The following is a 16,534-nucleotide window of genomic DNA, read 5'->3' as shown; positions in this document are numbered from 1 at the left end:
CATTAATTTGTATAGTTTCATATGTGTCCTTAACATAGAGGGCCACTCCACCACCTCTTCTTCCTTGCTTATTCCTTCTGAAAAGTTGGTACCCCTTGATTGCAGCACTCCAGCTGTGGAAGCCATCCCACCAGGTTTCCATGATGGCTATAGCTCAACAGCCTCCAATGACTCCTGTTTATTACCCATGCTGCATGCATTGGTGTATAAACATTTTAGGGATGGGGTTGAGTGAATAGATTTCAGCCTTGAAGAGGGTTTATGTAAGATGCCAACACACTGCTCCACAAATGTTGGGCTACTACACGCAGGGTTCTCAGTGGCAAGGCCATCTACGTCTCTGTCCCCCATCAAGAGTAGTTTAAAGCCCAGCAAACTCATATGCAAGAATTGTTTTTCCCTTATGGGACAGATGAACTCCATTTGTCACCACTAGACCCAGTGCTGAGAAAACTTCCCTATGGTCAAAAAAATCAAAAGTTCTGTTGGTGACATCAACCTCTAAGCCATGTGTTAATCACATGGATTTTTCCCCCCTTCCTTCAAGATCTCTTCCTGTCACTAGAGGGATTGAGAACACCACTTGTGCTCCCAAGCCCTCAAGTAACCTCTCCAAAGCCCTGAAGTCTTTTTTAATTGTTTTTGTACTCCTGTCCATTGCCTCATCACTCCCAGTTGATATAACCAGTAGTAATACTGATGTTTGCACCAGACTGCGAAGTCTCTTACAAATGTCCCTAATCTGTGCCCCAGGCAAGCAGCAGACCTTCCTGTGGGATGGTGTTGTGGAGGGGGTTTCTCTATTCCTCCCTTATTAGGGGGAGGTGAGAAATTAATTTGAGGCGGTATTTTTATAAAAATTATTTATTAAAATTAATATTTACAAACTTTTGCCACCCCCAACCACTGAATAGTTCTTTTGTGCAAATTTATGAAAACAATTAGGATATATGTACAGGGATTTGATTATTAACTATCAAATTACCAACTATAGACAGAGAGAGATTTCCCTCAGGCTTAATGCCTCTTAACAACTATGCTGTTTGCCCAGCAGGGGCTGAAAGCAGTCTGCTCTAAGGCAGAGGTCACTTATATTACAAAGGAATTAAAGCTTGCTTAGATGTGTTGCCCTTAATTATTAATCACCCTCCCGAGATTGTGTCACAGCATATGCCCAGTGTTCGGATCTCTGTGAGGCTGGAATCTTCCCGGCTTGCGAGGGGAATGATAAGTGTTCCCAGTCTCTGGGTAAACAGGTTTTCTCTAACCTTTTCTCCTGGTGTGAGGTGGTCTCTGCCTCGAGGCTGCTGGATTTCTAGATGCTGCGTGTCCAGGGATGGTCAGCTGGCAGGATTCCAGGAACAGGAGAAGGATGTTGTGATGGTTTGGGGGTTACCCCGCCCCCCCACACTTTTGAAATTGCCCCAGCTAACTCAGACGGACCCTGGGAATATAGATGAAGCAATTTATTTACAGCTAGCAGAATTTACAAGCAGCTATTTACAATATATACAGTTATCACAGTATCACAGTATCACCAAGGTTGGAAGAGACCTCACAGATCATCAAGTCCAACCCTTTACCACAGTGCCCAAGGCTAGACCATGGCACCAAGCGCCACATCCAACCCTGCCTTGAACTGCCCCAGGGACGACGACTCCACCACCTCCCCAGGCAGCCCATTCCAGTGCCCAATGACTCTCTCAGTGAAGAACTTTCTCCTCACCTCGAGCCGAAATTTCCCCTGGCGCAGCCTGAGGCTGTGTCCTCTTGTTCTGGAGCTGGCCACCTGAGAGAAGAGAGCAACCTCCTCCTGGCCACAACCACCCCTCAGGTAGTTGTAGACAGTAATAAGGTCACCCCTGAGCCTCCTCTTCTCCAGGCTAAACAACCCCAGCTCCCTCAGCCTCACCTCGTAGGGCTTGTGCTCGAGGCCTCTCACCAGCCTCATCGCCCTTCTCTGGACACGCTCAAGCATCTCAGTGTCCTTCCTAAACTGGGGGGCCGTTATATACAATTATATACAGAAATATACAAAGGATAAACAATACAAAAGCACAACTCCCCTCCCAGAAACCTGAGTCCCCAGGAGGGGCTCTCAAACCACCCCAACACCTCCCCCGGCCCCTCTCAACCTTACCCCAGTTCTCAGGAAGAAGAGAGGTGCAGCCAAGAGGTTAGGGAGCAGGGTTAGTGGGAGCAGGGTTAATGAGATGTGACCAGGTCTAAGGCAAAAGCAAGAGTGAAAAACAAAATGGAGAAAAAGTCTTTCTTCTTCCCAGAGTTCTCAGCGAGACTGTGAGAGAAGTTGACATCAATTGTTTTCATTTCACTGCCCATTATCTAGTTCTGTTACCAAAACATTCTAGCTTGCTTCAAACTAGCACAGATGTTTGTCCATGCAGCTTCTAGCACATTCCTTTCACAGCTAGCAGGCTGTTTGTGGATTTGCAGACAATCTAGAAGGTCTGCCGTCCTAGTCCTGGCTCTCCAGGCTAAAGCAGGAGTCTGAGCTCCATAGATAAATGCAAAATAGCAGGCCAGTATGCATTGCTGGCTCTAGGCTTAGGGGACTATCAGCTCCCCATATGTATCAGGTGCAGGCTAGAATGTGCTCTGCTTCTAAAGGTACGCAGACAGGTTAACTGCGCCTTGAGATCAAAGAGGTCTAAAGCCTCTGTGCGCATCGGAGCAGTGCTTTGGCTTCCGAGCATATGGGTGTGAGCGACTGAGCACTTCAGGTGCAGGTCAGAGCTGCAATGAGGATCAGAGAGCTGAGCTGAGCTGCAGGCAGGGTCAGAGAGCTGAGTCTGAACAGATCTGACCGCTCTGAACCTCTGAACATGTGGTGCACCTTTGCACCCCTCTTTATAGACTGTGGGCTGAGATTCGTGGCCCTTTTGGCCATCTAAAGCGACCAATCAGGTTGGCAGTAAGCCAAACCTTACCCTAATAGGTAGGAGCTGTTTGCCTGGACCCTCCCAAATATGGGGATCACCTGGGCGGACCCCAGGGATACATGGACTGGGCGTGTGTGTGTTACACAACCTGTTTACTACCATGGGTCCTGGCAGAAAAACATGTCCAGGCATGCAGAGGCATAGGGAAGCCTCAGTTTTGGGGCTGCAGCCTCTCCACCACAGATGGATCTGGCCAGTAGATCAGGCCCTCAGTTCCCCTGAGAAGGTGTTGTGGAAGGTCAAAATAGGCCTAAACATGTCATGGCTTGTCCAGATATGTTCCCTGTTCCTCCCCACTTCTGCTGTTGGGGGAAGCAACCGCAGGAAATGAAGACAAAGGCCTGGCACCACGATGTCTCTTCTCTCTTGTAAGCAGTGTACCCCCATGTGTTTATATACTTGTTTGTGTTCTGTCCTAAAAGGGTAAAAGTAAGATGTGACTTCACCTAATATGGTTAAATTTGGCAAACTGCCATTCTGATGGGCTACTCTGTGGCTAAGGAGCCATTAGTCTCAGGCTGAACTACTAAAAGATGAGCAGGCAAACACAACATACTTCTGCTATTGCTTCTGCCTTATGCTTCTGCCTTATTGCTCTCTGATGTTGCACCCCACCATGCTCCACCTGCTACATAATAATAAGCCCTGATACTTTCGGTTTGTCTACCTGGAAACTTGCCCTACCTCAAGTTTCCCAGGGAATAGGCATCAAGTGTTTTCAAGCAATGGACTCACGTAGCCAGTGTCACATCATGCCACGACTGCACCTCTTCAAACTTCTGTGCCACGTCTGGAGCCAAAGAGACTCCAGGGATCAGGCCAAAGATCGTCTGCCTCTCTCCCAGCACCCTGTTAGAGCCTGGGAAGATCCAACAGTCTTAACAGCTACTGAGACACTGACAGAACTCCCTTCAAATGTTTGGGTACTGTCTGGAAACTGTAGTTAGCCACGGGAATCTGGAGATAATATTTTGTGAGTAAATATCTAAAGCCTCTCTCTAACTGAATCCAAGTGCCTTCTGCCTTAAGCAAAAAGGAGCCTCTCAAGTCTCTCTAGTGGATGAGCAGTATAGTTAACCGCAAGAACCTATTTTCCAGTTCAATTAAGTTTAATGTTAGTATTGTGCTAGTGATTTCTTAAGTGTTCTAGATTGCCCATGTGTTTTTCCACTGTGTAATGTTTTTGACAATTGTGCTAAGAACCTGATTAAAAATAATATGGCAGATTAAATATATTAATATAGAAAATAATAAACAATAGTATTTTTAAAAATAAATCCTGCCCACACAATCACAAAAGGGAATCACCTACTACTACCACCTTTCTTTTTTTCCTGCTTCCTAAGTTGTGGGACTGGCCGACAAGTCCTGGGTAGTCAAAGCAGAGAGAAACAGGAAGTTTCTCTGCTTTTATAGGGGTCCAAACAGGATGTGGGAGGGGGCTAACCACTGCATCTGGGATCAAGTTCAAGACCACCCCCAGGAGGAGTCAGGAGGACCTGGGGTCAAGCTCCTGACCACTCCCAGGAGGGGTTAACCTGTAACAGTCACCTATCCAGGGCACATCTACACCACCTACCTTGTCACGCCTACTGCTTTCCTGCCCCCTTCTAGGATTCCCCACACAGGACAGCTCATAAGAAGAAAATCTCAATAAAGTGTTGGTCCACCGGAGCTGGCCACAGTACTGCTCTCTTCCCAAATCTGAAGTCATTCCTCCGTATTGCAAGTAATGCTTGCTGTAAGTGATTCCAGCAGGTGTAAGAGATGCCCAAGTGATGTTGCATCAAATATTTTCTTCAGGAATTAGAGACAAGATATTGGAGAAAGATGGAGAATTGGCAAATTCTGATGGAAATAGACAGCCTTGGCCAGGCGCAGACCTGAACTGGGGTTATAATGCTGCTTGTGAAATAGCTGGCCATAACCTGGTCCTGGCAATGAAGCATGCTTATATGATGTCAGGCTGGAGACAGAAAAGAAAGAAGACAAAAGAATAAAGACAGAGGAAGTGATTATGTTGGCAGTAGCACTGATAGGAACTCTGGTGGCAAAAGGAATCAATATAATAAAATGGAGACAAGGAGGAGGGGATGTAGGAACAGCAGAAGTGGGAAGAGGGGAGCTAGGCACAAATAGTGCATACTGTAAGAAAAGGAAGTGGAAGACAGAATGGCTAGTTTGGCCACAAATGACCAGAAGATTTGGAAATCCCCTGTTCAGAAACTGTGCTAGTTTGAAGCAGGCTAGAATGTTTTGGTGAGAAAAAGTAGATAATTGGCTATGAAAGGAAAATATTGGTTGTGTCTCCTTCCCTCACAGTCTCGCTGAGAGGTATGGGAACAAGAAAGTAAACATTAGATAGCACATTCGCCATTTTTCTCACTCTGCTTCTGGGCTTTGACTGAACTGCATCTCCTTAACCTCACTGCCACTAACCTTGCTCCTTAACCTCTTGGCTGCACCTCTTTTCTTCCTGAGAACTGGGGTAAGGTTGAGAGGGGCAGGGGGAAGGTGATAGGGGTGGTTGAGAGCCCCTCCTGGGGACTCAGGTTTCTAGGGAGGGGAGTTGTGTTTCTGTATTACTTTTAAACTTGTATATTTCTGTATATAACTGTACATACTGTAAATATCTGCTTGTATATTGTGCTAGTTGTAAATAAATAGCTTCATTTATATTCCCAGGGCCCGTCTGAGTTAGCTGAGGCATTTCTAAAGTGTGGGGGAGCAGGTAACAGCCAAACCACCACAGAAACGAAAAATGCTGAGGAACTGACAGAATTCCCTCAGTCTGGTACTCAACAGTGACAAGGCATCACAATCCCTATCACTCACAAGCCTCTGGAAAGACTGATAAATACAATGGACTATTAAAGACTATGTTGAGACTATTGGGCAATGAGGCATGGAAGTACTGGGCCAGAAATTTAGCAGGTGCCACTTGGCTGCTGGTCAGAGGACCTGCTAAGCATTCTGGTCCCGCCCAGACTGGAGTGGACTGACCCATTGCCCCACTCCCTCTGCAGTGCACAATCACCCCAGACCTGTTACAGCTTCTGTGGCAAACTTACAGAAAAGGTAGCCAGTGAAGCTACATTTTACTTTCGTGTGTGTAATTTTCTTTCAACGAATGTTTAAAATTTACAGTTAATTCTATTAGCTCTCATTCTCAGAAAAATCCAACCAATGAAATCTCTTACACCTTTTAATGCATACATGTGTATGTAGCTGTATTACAAAAAGTGCATTTAAACAAAGTTTGGATTTCAGCTGGCAACCAGTGACAAGCTGTTAAATCCCAGGGACATAACATGGACTAAGGACAATGTCTTGGCCCAAAGAGTCTTTACAAGGGTGTGATGGGTTAGGAACTCTCCTTCCTCCCACTACTGGGATTTACCAGACTAGCTCAGATGGCTTGGAAGCAAGATGATTTACAGCATATTTACAACAGCATATTTACAAGCATAGATATACAATATATTTTCAAGTATTTACAAAGTAGAAATAATACAGAAATTCAAACTCCCTCATGTACAAAGAAACTGCCCAGAAGGGGTTCAAAGCTACCCCCTCTTTCTCCTTCTACTTTCCCAGACAAACAAAACAACCAGAAAAGGTTATGTTGTTTTTTGTTAGCCAAAAGCTGCTAGAGCAAAGTTAAGAGGAAGCAAATAGATCCAAGGACACAGACCAGAGCAAGTGAGATTAATTTTGCCTTTTTATACCTCTCAGCAAGCCACTGAATGATAGAGACTTCATCATTATTTTCTTTTCACAACCAATGATCTAATTTCTCCCATTAAAAATATTCCAATTAGCTTCAACCCAGCACACAGAGGCAAACAAAGGTTTATCTTCCAACTACTTCAATGGCTTTCATACATATTTGTAAGTATAAAAACGCTTTTTATCTATCCATATATATGTGTTTAGAATCATGGAATAGTTTAGGTTAGAAAAGGCCTTTGAGATCATTGAGGCAAACCATTTTTTTTATCTCTGCCAAGGCTGATCCCATGTCCCTCAGCACTCACTCAGGTCCCTCTGCCTCTCTGAAACAGCTCCAGGGAGGGGGATTCAGCCACCTTCCTGCACAGTCTATTCCTGTGTCTGAACCCTTCAGCAAAACAGGTTTTTACTAATATTCAACCTGAAACTCCCTGGTACAAGTTGAGGCCATTTCCTCTTGTCCTGTCACTTGTTACTAGGGAGAAAGGAATGACACCTACCTTGCTAAAACGTCCTTTCAGAGAGCTGTAGAAAGCAATGAGCTACAACCCCCCCTTAACCTTCTCTTCTTCAGACTAAACAACTCCACTTCCTTCAGCCACTCTTCACCAGCCCCATTTGCAAGACTCTTCATCAGCTTCATCACCCTTCTATGGTCTCACTCTGGGAATCAATGTCTTTATTGTAATGACAGGACCAAAACTGAACCCAGTAGCCAAGGCTTGGCCGCGACAGTGCCCAGTACAGGGGCACAATCAATTCCTTACTCCTGCTGGCCCTATTGCTGACTCAGGCTGGGATGCTCGTGGCCTTCATGACCACCAAAGCACACTGCTGGCTCATCTTCAGCAGCTGTCACCCAGTGTCATGGAGGGTAGCAGAAGCCCTTAGCAAGCCTCCCTGTTGTGAAAGTTATAGTGTCTCACATTAATGCCAGGAGCATCGCAAAACCAAAACAGCCTTTCAGTGCCATGAGAAAGTCTCTCCCTAGTTGAGATAAAAGGTAAACAATGGCCACTGTTTGGGCTAGGGGGAATGGCAGTTCTCATGCCCGCTCCACACCTGATGTGGGCCGAGCTTGGGGTGGTCTTAGAAATTGTTTTGGTAAAAGTTCTCCAATTGTATGGATTCATTATAACTTTGTGCCAATCTGTAAGAATAACGTAGAATAGCCTGGGCTGGAGGGTTACACCTCTTTTGAACATTATAAATGGTGTGCCTGCCTGGATCGGGAGCTTGCTGGTACCTGCTCCTACCTGCTCGCTCGCTAGCCTGCCTGTCTGCCTCGCTCCTGCCCCGGTGACCTCTCGTTCCTGATCGGCCCTGCCCGACGAGGGGCCCGCAGAGGCCTGAAGCTGCTTGGGCCCGATCCTGATGAACAAAGGGACACCGCCCAAACTTCGAATCCTGCTAATCTGAACCACTGAATCGTGAGTAAACCAAAGAAAGAACTCCTCACCTAAAGACTGAGTAACTTTAAAGACTCAAAAGAACTCTAAAGAAATCACAGACTCTCCTTTATCTGCTATTTTCTGCAATGTTATTCTACAACTTCAAACCTAAAAGAATTCACGTGGGGAATTTAGTTCGGGAGGGGATCTCCGTGTTTGAGCAGTAAATCACTTGAACTATACAAGTGAGCCATCGCGTATTTTCCCCACAACCTCCCAAACTACCTTCCGTGACAAATTGGCGACGAGGATGGGATTTGTAACCGTAGAATAACTACAGATTCATGGCAGAGGATTTCGTAATGGAGCAGCAACAGCAACAGCAACAGCCGCCGCTGCAGGCTACGGCAGCTGAAACAGAGTCTGTCATGGCGGAAGCCGCGCAGGCATGGGCGTTACAGACAGAGGCGTTACAGACACCAGTGGCAGCAGAAGCCCTGGAAGCAGTGGCTGCACAAGTGAATGATTTATTTTCCAAGCTGGCATCTGTGTTTGAGCCTGCCCACATACGGACAGTTATGAACACGCTTGCTAATGATACTATGGAACAAGTTGTTGAAAGGTCGTCAAATATGATTATCATGTTGTACATAGCTTTTAAAGATAGAGAGGGAATGGACATTGAAATTTTTGTTTTCTTGGCGGCATGTTTACTTAAGACTCAAGGCGAGTTTGATGATCTTGTTAATGAGAAAAGAAACTTGGAACAGCAAGGGGAGGTGTTGAAAAGGCAAAATGAGGCATTGCTAGCCGGTAAAAGGAGCTTATGTAGTAGAGTTGCTTGGCAGGGCATAGAATTAAATGCTGCAGATCAAGAAATAAAGCGGCTTCAGAACGAGAGAGATTAAGCTATTAGAGAGGTTGATATAGTGAAACGAAATGTACCCGCAGTAAGTGAGGAACTGATAAAGGCTCTAGAGGAGAGACTGGAGCAGGCAGTCCTGCGGGCGTTACAGCCGGGCCGAACCCAATCGCAGCGAACGCAGTCCCCACAGCAGCGCGCGAGCTTGGGGTCGGGGTCGTCACCGTCACCGTCACCGTCGCGAGCGGCGCTTCGCCGCGGGGAAGAGGCAGCCCCCCCCGGTGTGCCGGCGTTCTCTCCGATTCGAGAGTCAACCGCTTATCAGAGTTCGCCTGCCCCTTCGCCTTCGATCCACATACCGCATACGGTACCAATGCAGTCGCCGCCATTGTCCCGAGCGGGAACGCCGGCTTTCGGGCCATACGATTTGAGAATGTTTCAGGACACATCGCAGTCCGGTTCGTCCCAGTCGTCGCGCCCACCGAGCCAGCCGCGCCAGCTGCCGGCGCAATCCACGCCCGCTCCTTTGCCGCTTACTCCGGAGGTGATCGTTCTCGGCTCCGCTGCGAGCCAAGCTAAAGCTAACCGTCGGGACAAGCCGCCCCCGCGACCAGCCCCACCTCCGCAGCCGGCATTCTCCGACCCAGCGCCGTTTTCCCAGCAGCCGCGCCCCAAGCCGCTATCACGGAGCGGGGGCAGCCGCGGGCCTGCGCCGCCACGCCCCAAGTCTCCGCCCAAGGGTCCGGTGTCCGCGCGATCTCTCCGGAAAGAGGAAGGTCCCGCACCCGCGCAGCACCACCCCGAGGAGTCGCCCGGAAACGCCTCCACGAGCAGCGACACGGAAATAGAGGAGATACACGGGAGTTCAAAGAGAGTCCCCGCAAATCCTGCTTACAAGACAGAAACCTTGCAAGGAAAATGGGGAAAAAGCACCACAACTGAGAAAACTCGACCATACTCTGCACAGTAGAAGCGTGAGTTGAGAAGGAAATATTCCCGATTGCCTAAAGAGACTATAACTGATTACGTTTATAGAGTTATAGTGAATGGGGCAGATTCAGTAATTGTGTCCCTCGACGAGGTAAAGGGACATTGCTGGGGACCTAAAGTGTTTCTTGGGGATGGTCCTCCGGGTGAGCTCGCTTTAAGTTCTAGAATCCTTTGTTGGGATGGTTCTTATCATTTTTCAGATAGAGGTGAATTAACTGAATTTTGTGTTTCAGATGGTGATGATTTAATTGAGGTAATCACAAAGATGGCATGTATGCAGGCCATGGATCAGCGTGGAAAGTACCCGAATCCCATGGATGCCCCAATAAAACCAGACAGGCTTCATCCTTTAGTGAAAGGTTTACCTTAGGGAATATATGTGAGGTTAAGAGAGGATGTATTGAGAAAGAACTGCAAGAGAGTATAGGGACAGGAGATAGCTCATTAAGCCACATTATGTGGGGGGAACTCCTAGAGGAATTAGTTGCAAAGGGGCAAACTATAAGCTATGCTGACGATATGCCTTTGCAGCCTTCCTTCCCTACGAAGAAGATATTTGACAGCAAGAGCAAACCTCCAATTGCCTCACGTGGAAAGAAGCAAGAAGAGAGGCATGTTAAGGTATCAGGTAGCCCTGAAAGCCCGAAGGGGAGCCCACGGACAAGTCCACGGTCAAGCCCCAGGGGAAGCCCTGAGACTAGCCGTCGCTCTAGTTCGGGAATACTTTGGGGGCAGAGTCCCTACTATGGGCAAAACTTCTACCTAAAGGAGCACAAATATGGAGTGAAGGCTCGTGATTTATTCAAAGGAAATCCCAGTCATGAAGAACCTATGAAGGCTGAACTCAGTGCTGTGAGTAAGTCCATTGGTGAGTTGCGAGATGATATACATCAAGTGGTGAAAAAACTATTAGGCCACGATGGAGGTAAGGCAGGAAAGGACCGCAGAAGGGGTTCCAGAGCCGCCTCTCCTGATGAGTCAGACTAGTTTGATCAATAAGGGCTAAGGCAGGTTGCTGCAGTAGCTGAAGATTTTGAAATTGTTGACAGATCAAGGATTAGTTATTGCAAAGGAGAAGTGCTAAGACCTAAGCTTTGGTAACAGGTGCAATGTCTGTACCAAGGTGCCCTATTAGAAATTGAGAAGGGTTGAATACCGTAAAATAAAACTATGTTGTTTTTCCTCAACAGCATTCAAAGAGACTGAGACACGGTACTCAGAATGGGAAAAGGAACTCCTTTCCCTAACTCGGGTTGTCAAAGAAGCAGAGAAGCTTCACACTACACAAGGTATTGTAGGGCAAGGCCCATTTCACTGACGAAATCGATCCTCAAAAGGATCTCCTCCACCAGTTGGTGGAAAGTAACTGAATGGCTATGTATATTTAGAAGGAGTCATTCAGGAAAGGTAGATCTCTCCTACGAATGTAGATTCAGTGGAGACAAGAAATTATGGAACACGTGGCAAATTGACTGTGTGGGACCCTTTAAACCCTCACACGGGAAGAAATACATACTGGTGGGGGTGGAAGTGGTTTCAGGATTAGTCATGGCTACAGCAACTAGTGCTGCCACAGGAGCTCAGACTACTGAGGCTTTGAAGCAGTGGTTTAGTTTCTTGCCAATGCCAGAGTACATCCAAAGTGATAATGGATCTCACTTTACAGCGTCATCCGTACAAGACTGGGCTAAGGGTGAGGGAATTACATGGGTATTCCACACTCCCTATTATCCTCAAGCTAATGGAATTGTAGAGAGAACAAATGCTCTGATTAAGAAACATGCCATTGTATCCAAAGGTAACTGGGATAAACGTTTGCCATATGCAGTTTTCATTGTGAATAACCGATGGGGTAATTATGGTAGTCCTAAAATAAGAGCATTTTGTCCTAACAAGCCAGTGGAGAATGTCAACCATCCACCAGATAAGTCTCAACACCCTCAACAATCACTACACAGGTTACAGGTGGGACAACCAGTAATGGTAAACTTACCTTCAATTGGAGTTGTGCCTATGACCCTGTTAAAACCAAATGGGTTGTATGCATGGGAAGCAACTGACGTAAGTGGGAAAACTCATCGCATTAGTGTACGATGGATTCTCCCAGACTTCTGAACTGCTTTCGCATGTAACAGGTTTTCTTGCTTTGTAAATATTCAATAAAACTGTATGTTATTCGGGGGGTGGGCATGTAGGATTAATCTGTCTTAAGTTGATTTAGGTTATAGTTATGTTTATGGATTAGTATACTATTCATGTATGTATAATGGTTAAGAATACTTGTATTTTGTTTTGTTTTTCGATTTTTGGCTTAATGTGAGCCAGGGGGTGGAGTATGTCATGGAGGGTAGCAGAAGCCCTTAGCAAGCCTCCCTGTTGTGAAAGTTATAGTGTCTCACATTAATGCCAGGAGCATCGCAAAACCAAAACAGCCTTTCAGTGCCATGAGAAAGTCTCTCCCTAGTTGAGATAAAAGGTAAACAATGGCCACTGTTTGGGCTAGGGGGAATGGCAGTTCTCATGCCCGCTCCACACCTGATGTGGGCCGAGCTTGGGGTGGTCTTAGAAATTGTTTTGGTAAAAGTTCTCCAATTGTATGGATTCATTATAACTTTGTGCCAATCTGTAAGAATAACGTAGAATAGCCTGGGCTGGAGGGTTACACCTCTTTTGAACATTATAAATGGTGTGCCTGCCTGGATCGGGAGCTTGCTGGTACCTGCTCCTACCTGCTCGCTCGCTAGCCTGCCTGTCTGCCTCGCTCCTGCCCCGGTGACCTCTCGTTCCTGATCGGCCCTGCCCGACGAGGGGCCCGCAGAGGCCTGAAGCTGCTTGGGCCCGATCCTGACCAACAAAGGGACACCGCCCAAACTTCGAATCCTGCTAATCTGAACCACTGAATCGTGAGTAAACCAAAGAAAGAACTCCTCACCTAAAGACTGAGTAACTTTAAAGACTCAAAAGAACTCTAAAGAAATCACAGACTCTCCTTTATCTGCTATTTTCTGCAATGTTATTCTACAACTTCAAACCTAAAAGAACTCACGTGGGGAATTTAGTTCGGGAGGGGATCTCTGTGTTTGAGCAATAAATCACTTGAAATCCACAAGTGAGCCATCGCATATTTTCCCCACAACCTCCCAAACTACCTTCCGTGACACCCAGCACCCCCAGGTCTTTTTGTGACAGCAGCTTTCCAGCTACTGTACCCCAAGCCTTGCAGCATTCATAAGGTTGCTGTGACCCAAGTGCAGGACTCAGCACTTGGCCTGGTTGAACCTCATACAACTGACCATGGCCCTGGCCTGGCCAGGTCCCTCTGCAGAGCCTACCTACCTTCAGCAGATGCATGCTCCAACCCAATTCAATTTCGTCTGCAAACTCACTGAAGATGTGTGCTGGAAGGGCAAAAACAAGTCAAACCTGTTTTGCAACTATCCCCTCTTCTGCGTTAAAACAGAAGATTAAAACAAAGATTAAAACAAAGTCAAAGCACGTTAAAAACCTGACTCTGCTTTCAGGCATTTCCGCTCTGGGGTTACCTCTGCAGTACATACCAGTGCGATTTCTTGGACCAGCAGCGGGCTGAACATTCCCTGCCCTATTTGGCGACTTTGCTCCACAGAGCCGAAGGAGGGCCGCAACCAGCACGCATCGGCTCCTGCTCCGCGCTCTCCTGGCAGGCCCCCGCTGGCCGGGCCGGGCCTAAGGCGCACACAGCTCGCAGAGGCCACCGCAGCCTGCTCGCGCCGCGCACGTGATGTGCCCGAGCCTCGGTGCCCGCTGGCCGCGCGCACGCGACGCGCGACGCCTCACGTGATGCCGTCCCTGGACGATGAGGTCAGCGGCGGCGCGTCACGTGACCGTTGCCTACGCGCAGTGGGGCCGGGTGCAGATGGCGGACGCTGAGGCCAAGGCGGCTCCGCGGCCTGAGATGCAGCGGCTGGTGGCGGCGCTCCGAGCCCGCCTCTGGCAGCTACAGACGGAGCTGCGCGAGCAGGAGGTGTCAGAGGCTTCGTCCCGGGCTTACTGTCGGGGCTTCTGCCAGGTAGGGGCTGGGCAGAGGTGAGCCGCGGCCCGGGCCGCAGGCGGGTGCTAGGCGGCAGGGATGGGCCCAGGCAGGCGCGGGGCCTCCCCCGTGGCGGTGCGCGCCCAGCGCTGGTAGCGGCCAGGGGCTTCCGTTCCGGGGACTTCCCCACCTTTGACGATGCCACGGCGCGGGAATCGAGAGGACGTGCGCCGCTGCCGAGTGGGGTACGTTCGCGTCCTGCTGGAGCGGTGCTCTTGCGGGCGCTCCGCTGCCGGCCTGTGCCCGAGCTCTGTGTGCTAAGGGAGCCGCTCGCCTTTGGGAACTGGCAAGGGCCTCGGGCTCGGACAGCGGTTAAGGCATGGGGCCCACATCACGTTTTCTCTGAGATTTTGGTTCGTGTTTTAGGCCTCTGCTTTTCTGTTCTTTCTGGATCGGAGCTATGCATTCCACCTTTATTGGCATCTGCTGTGGAATAAGCAGAGCCTAGTTGTTCGTGGAGGCCTGCAGCTCACTTAAGTCACTGATTGAGTTTTGGCAGCCCAGTAATCTTGTCTGAATACTTGCTTAATGCAATTCAAGATAAGGATCATCAGTTTCTGAATTGAGCCACTAGCTTAAGAGCTGAAGTTGCTTGAAATTGCAGCGATGGACATAACTTATTCTTAAGTAAATTATTTCAGAGGTTAGTTAGTTTTTGCTTCCTCCACAGCATCATTTACTGTGAGCTATAAGATTGAGTAATGGATATTGGGTTGCTGAGTTGGACAGATGTCCTCACTGGATCTAACAATATTGTGGTTTCTAAAATAAAAAGTTTTTACAAGATAACTTAACCATATCTCAGCTGATACAGCCACTGTATTTGAATGGCAAACTGGATGCTAGATGAGGAAAAAAAATGCCTTCTAGATAAATGATACTGCTCCTCAGTCTTTCAGTTTACATACATAAATTTTGTATTTTGTTGCATCATTCTGGGAGGATGTTTAGCTAATGACTTACTGAAACAACACAAGGGCTTGCTGGGTTTCAGAACTCTTTCTCAAACTGCAGGATGCTGCTACTTCTGTATGTCCAAGTTAATCATGCTGTTAAGATCTGTGATGTTGTGTCCGGTGGCATTCATTGCATCAGGACATTGAAACAAATATTCAGCTAACACTTGATAGAGATTATCAAGATGACCAATATATGTAGACTTCTAGTTGCCCAGGTTAGTTTGGTATAAACTACTTTAGAGGTACTTAATCTATGGAGTTTGATGGAAGACACTTCTGTTAAGTAAAACAAACAAGAAAACTCAAATCCTATTCCACAGAAATGTAGACTTCTTTAGGTCTGTCTGCTGTTACTGAGTGGTGGTCTTGGTTTAGAACACTGATACATAGTCCGTTAAAAAATAGTCATCTGTCTTAGGCTGCTTTCAGTTGGGAACATTTCTGATTGTTATGACTGTACATCAAGAAATACAGTGGAAAACATGAAGTTGCTAGTCTATCATGCAGCATCTTCAGTGGATGCTGTGCAGACAAAGCACTGTGGTTATAATGTCATTTTACATCTTGGTTTCTTCTTCTGACTTGGGGGTGATAGTGAATGCAGCACAAAACTTGAGTGATAAAACTTGAAATTTACTTAAGGTCTGTCTGTCTCTAAGTGGAATTTAAGGGGCTCTGCTCAGTTTTATACTAATGACTTGAAATGTGCCACAGGTAAGTTGTCAAAAGCTTATTAAAATATAGCAGAACATGCCTAAGGAGAAGCTGAATTTAACTGAGCTTGAATATGATCTTGGGAAGTAGCTGCAGTGAAGGTAGCTGAAATGTTTTAGGGCAGACATAGATTTGCCATCCTCTGAATGCATCTGTGTTGCGTCTCTGAAAGGTGCTCTGTTGTGCTGTGGAGGTTACCAAATCTGTTGGGAGACAAGCAAACCAATAACCAAATCAGTAGTTTTTCTGTACTTTGAGCTGTCTGGATGCTGTGTTTTACCACATGTAAACTTGTGCAGCCATGTACAGCTTTCCAGTAGCTCTTCCTGGCAGTGATGCTGGATGGCATCATTTCCTTGAAGCGCAACATGAGCTGACAGCGTGCACATGTAGCCCAGACAGCCAACAGTGCCCTAGGTTGCATCAAGAGAAGTGTGGCCATCCGGGCAAGGGAGGTGATTCTCCCCCTTTCCTCTTGTCAGACCCCACCTGGAGTACTGTGTGCAGTTCTGGAGCCCCCCAACACAAGAAGGACACTGAACTGTTGGAGTGAGTCCAGAGAAGGGCCACGAAGACGATCAGAGGGACAGACCAGCTCTGCTATGAGGACAGGCTACAAGAGCTGGGGCACTTCAGCCTGGAGAAGGGTTTGAGGAGACCTGGGAGTGGCCTTGCACTATCTGAAGGGGGCTGCAGGAAGGCAGGGAGAGAGTGTTTGCAAGGCCTTATAATCATAGGATGAGGAGTAATGGGTTTAAACTAGCAGAGGGGAGATTCAAACTAGGTGTTAGGAAAGGGTTCTTTTACAGTGAGGGAGATGAGACACTGGAACAGGTTGCCCAGGGAGGTTGTGCATG

General features: G+C 47.4%; 1 protein-coding gene and 1 long non-coding RNA gene across 2 annotated transcripts in view; one reads left to right on the top strand and one right to left on the bottom strand.

The window, feature by feature from the left end:
- Positions 1-848: 848 nt before the first annotated feature.
- Positions 849-13,706, bottom strand: LOC135190823 (uncharacterized). Its single transcript, XR_010308642.1, has 2 exons — positions 13,493-13,706; positions 849-1,444 (listed from the first exon to the last, which is right to left on the bottom strand). It is a non-coding gene; the product is annotated as an uncharacterized LOC135190823 (long non-coding RNA).
- Positions 13,707-13,769: 63 nt separating this feature from the next.
- RLF (RLF zinc finger) overlaps positions 13,770-16,534 on the top strand; it is a 50,900-nt gene continuing 48,135 nt past the window's right edge. Inside the window, exon 1 of the mRNA XM_064172486.1 lies at positions 13,770-13,983. Within this exon, the coding sequence (XP_064028556.1) occupies positions 13,771-13,983 (213 nt within the window). The 5' untranslated portion in view covers position 13,770. The remainder of the gene's footprint in view (positions 13,984-16,534) is intronic.

Source organism: Pogoniulus pusillus, chromosome 37, assembly GCF_015220805.1.
Source record: "Pogoniulus pusillus isolate bPogPus1 chromosome 37, bPogPus1.pri, whole genome shotgun sequence".
NCBI classification, from domain to species: Eukaryota; Metazoa; Chordata; class Aves; order Piciformes; family Lybiidae; genus Pogoniulus; species Pogoniulus pusillus.
The sequence above is the reverse complement of the archived record's forward strand: the minus strand, read 5'-3'. Positions and strand labels throughout refer to the sequence as shown.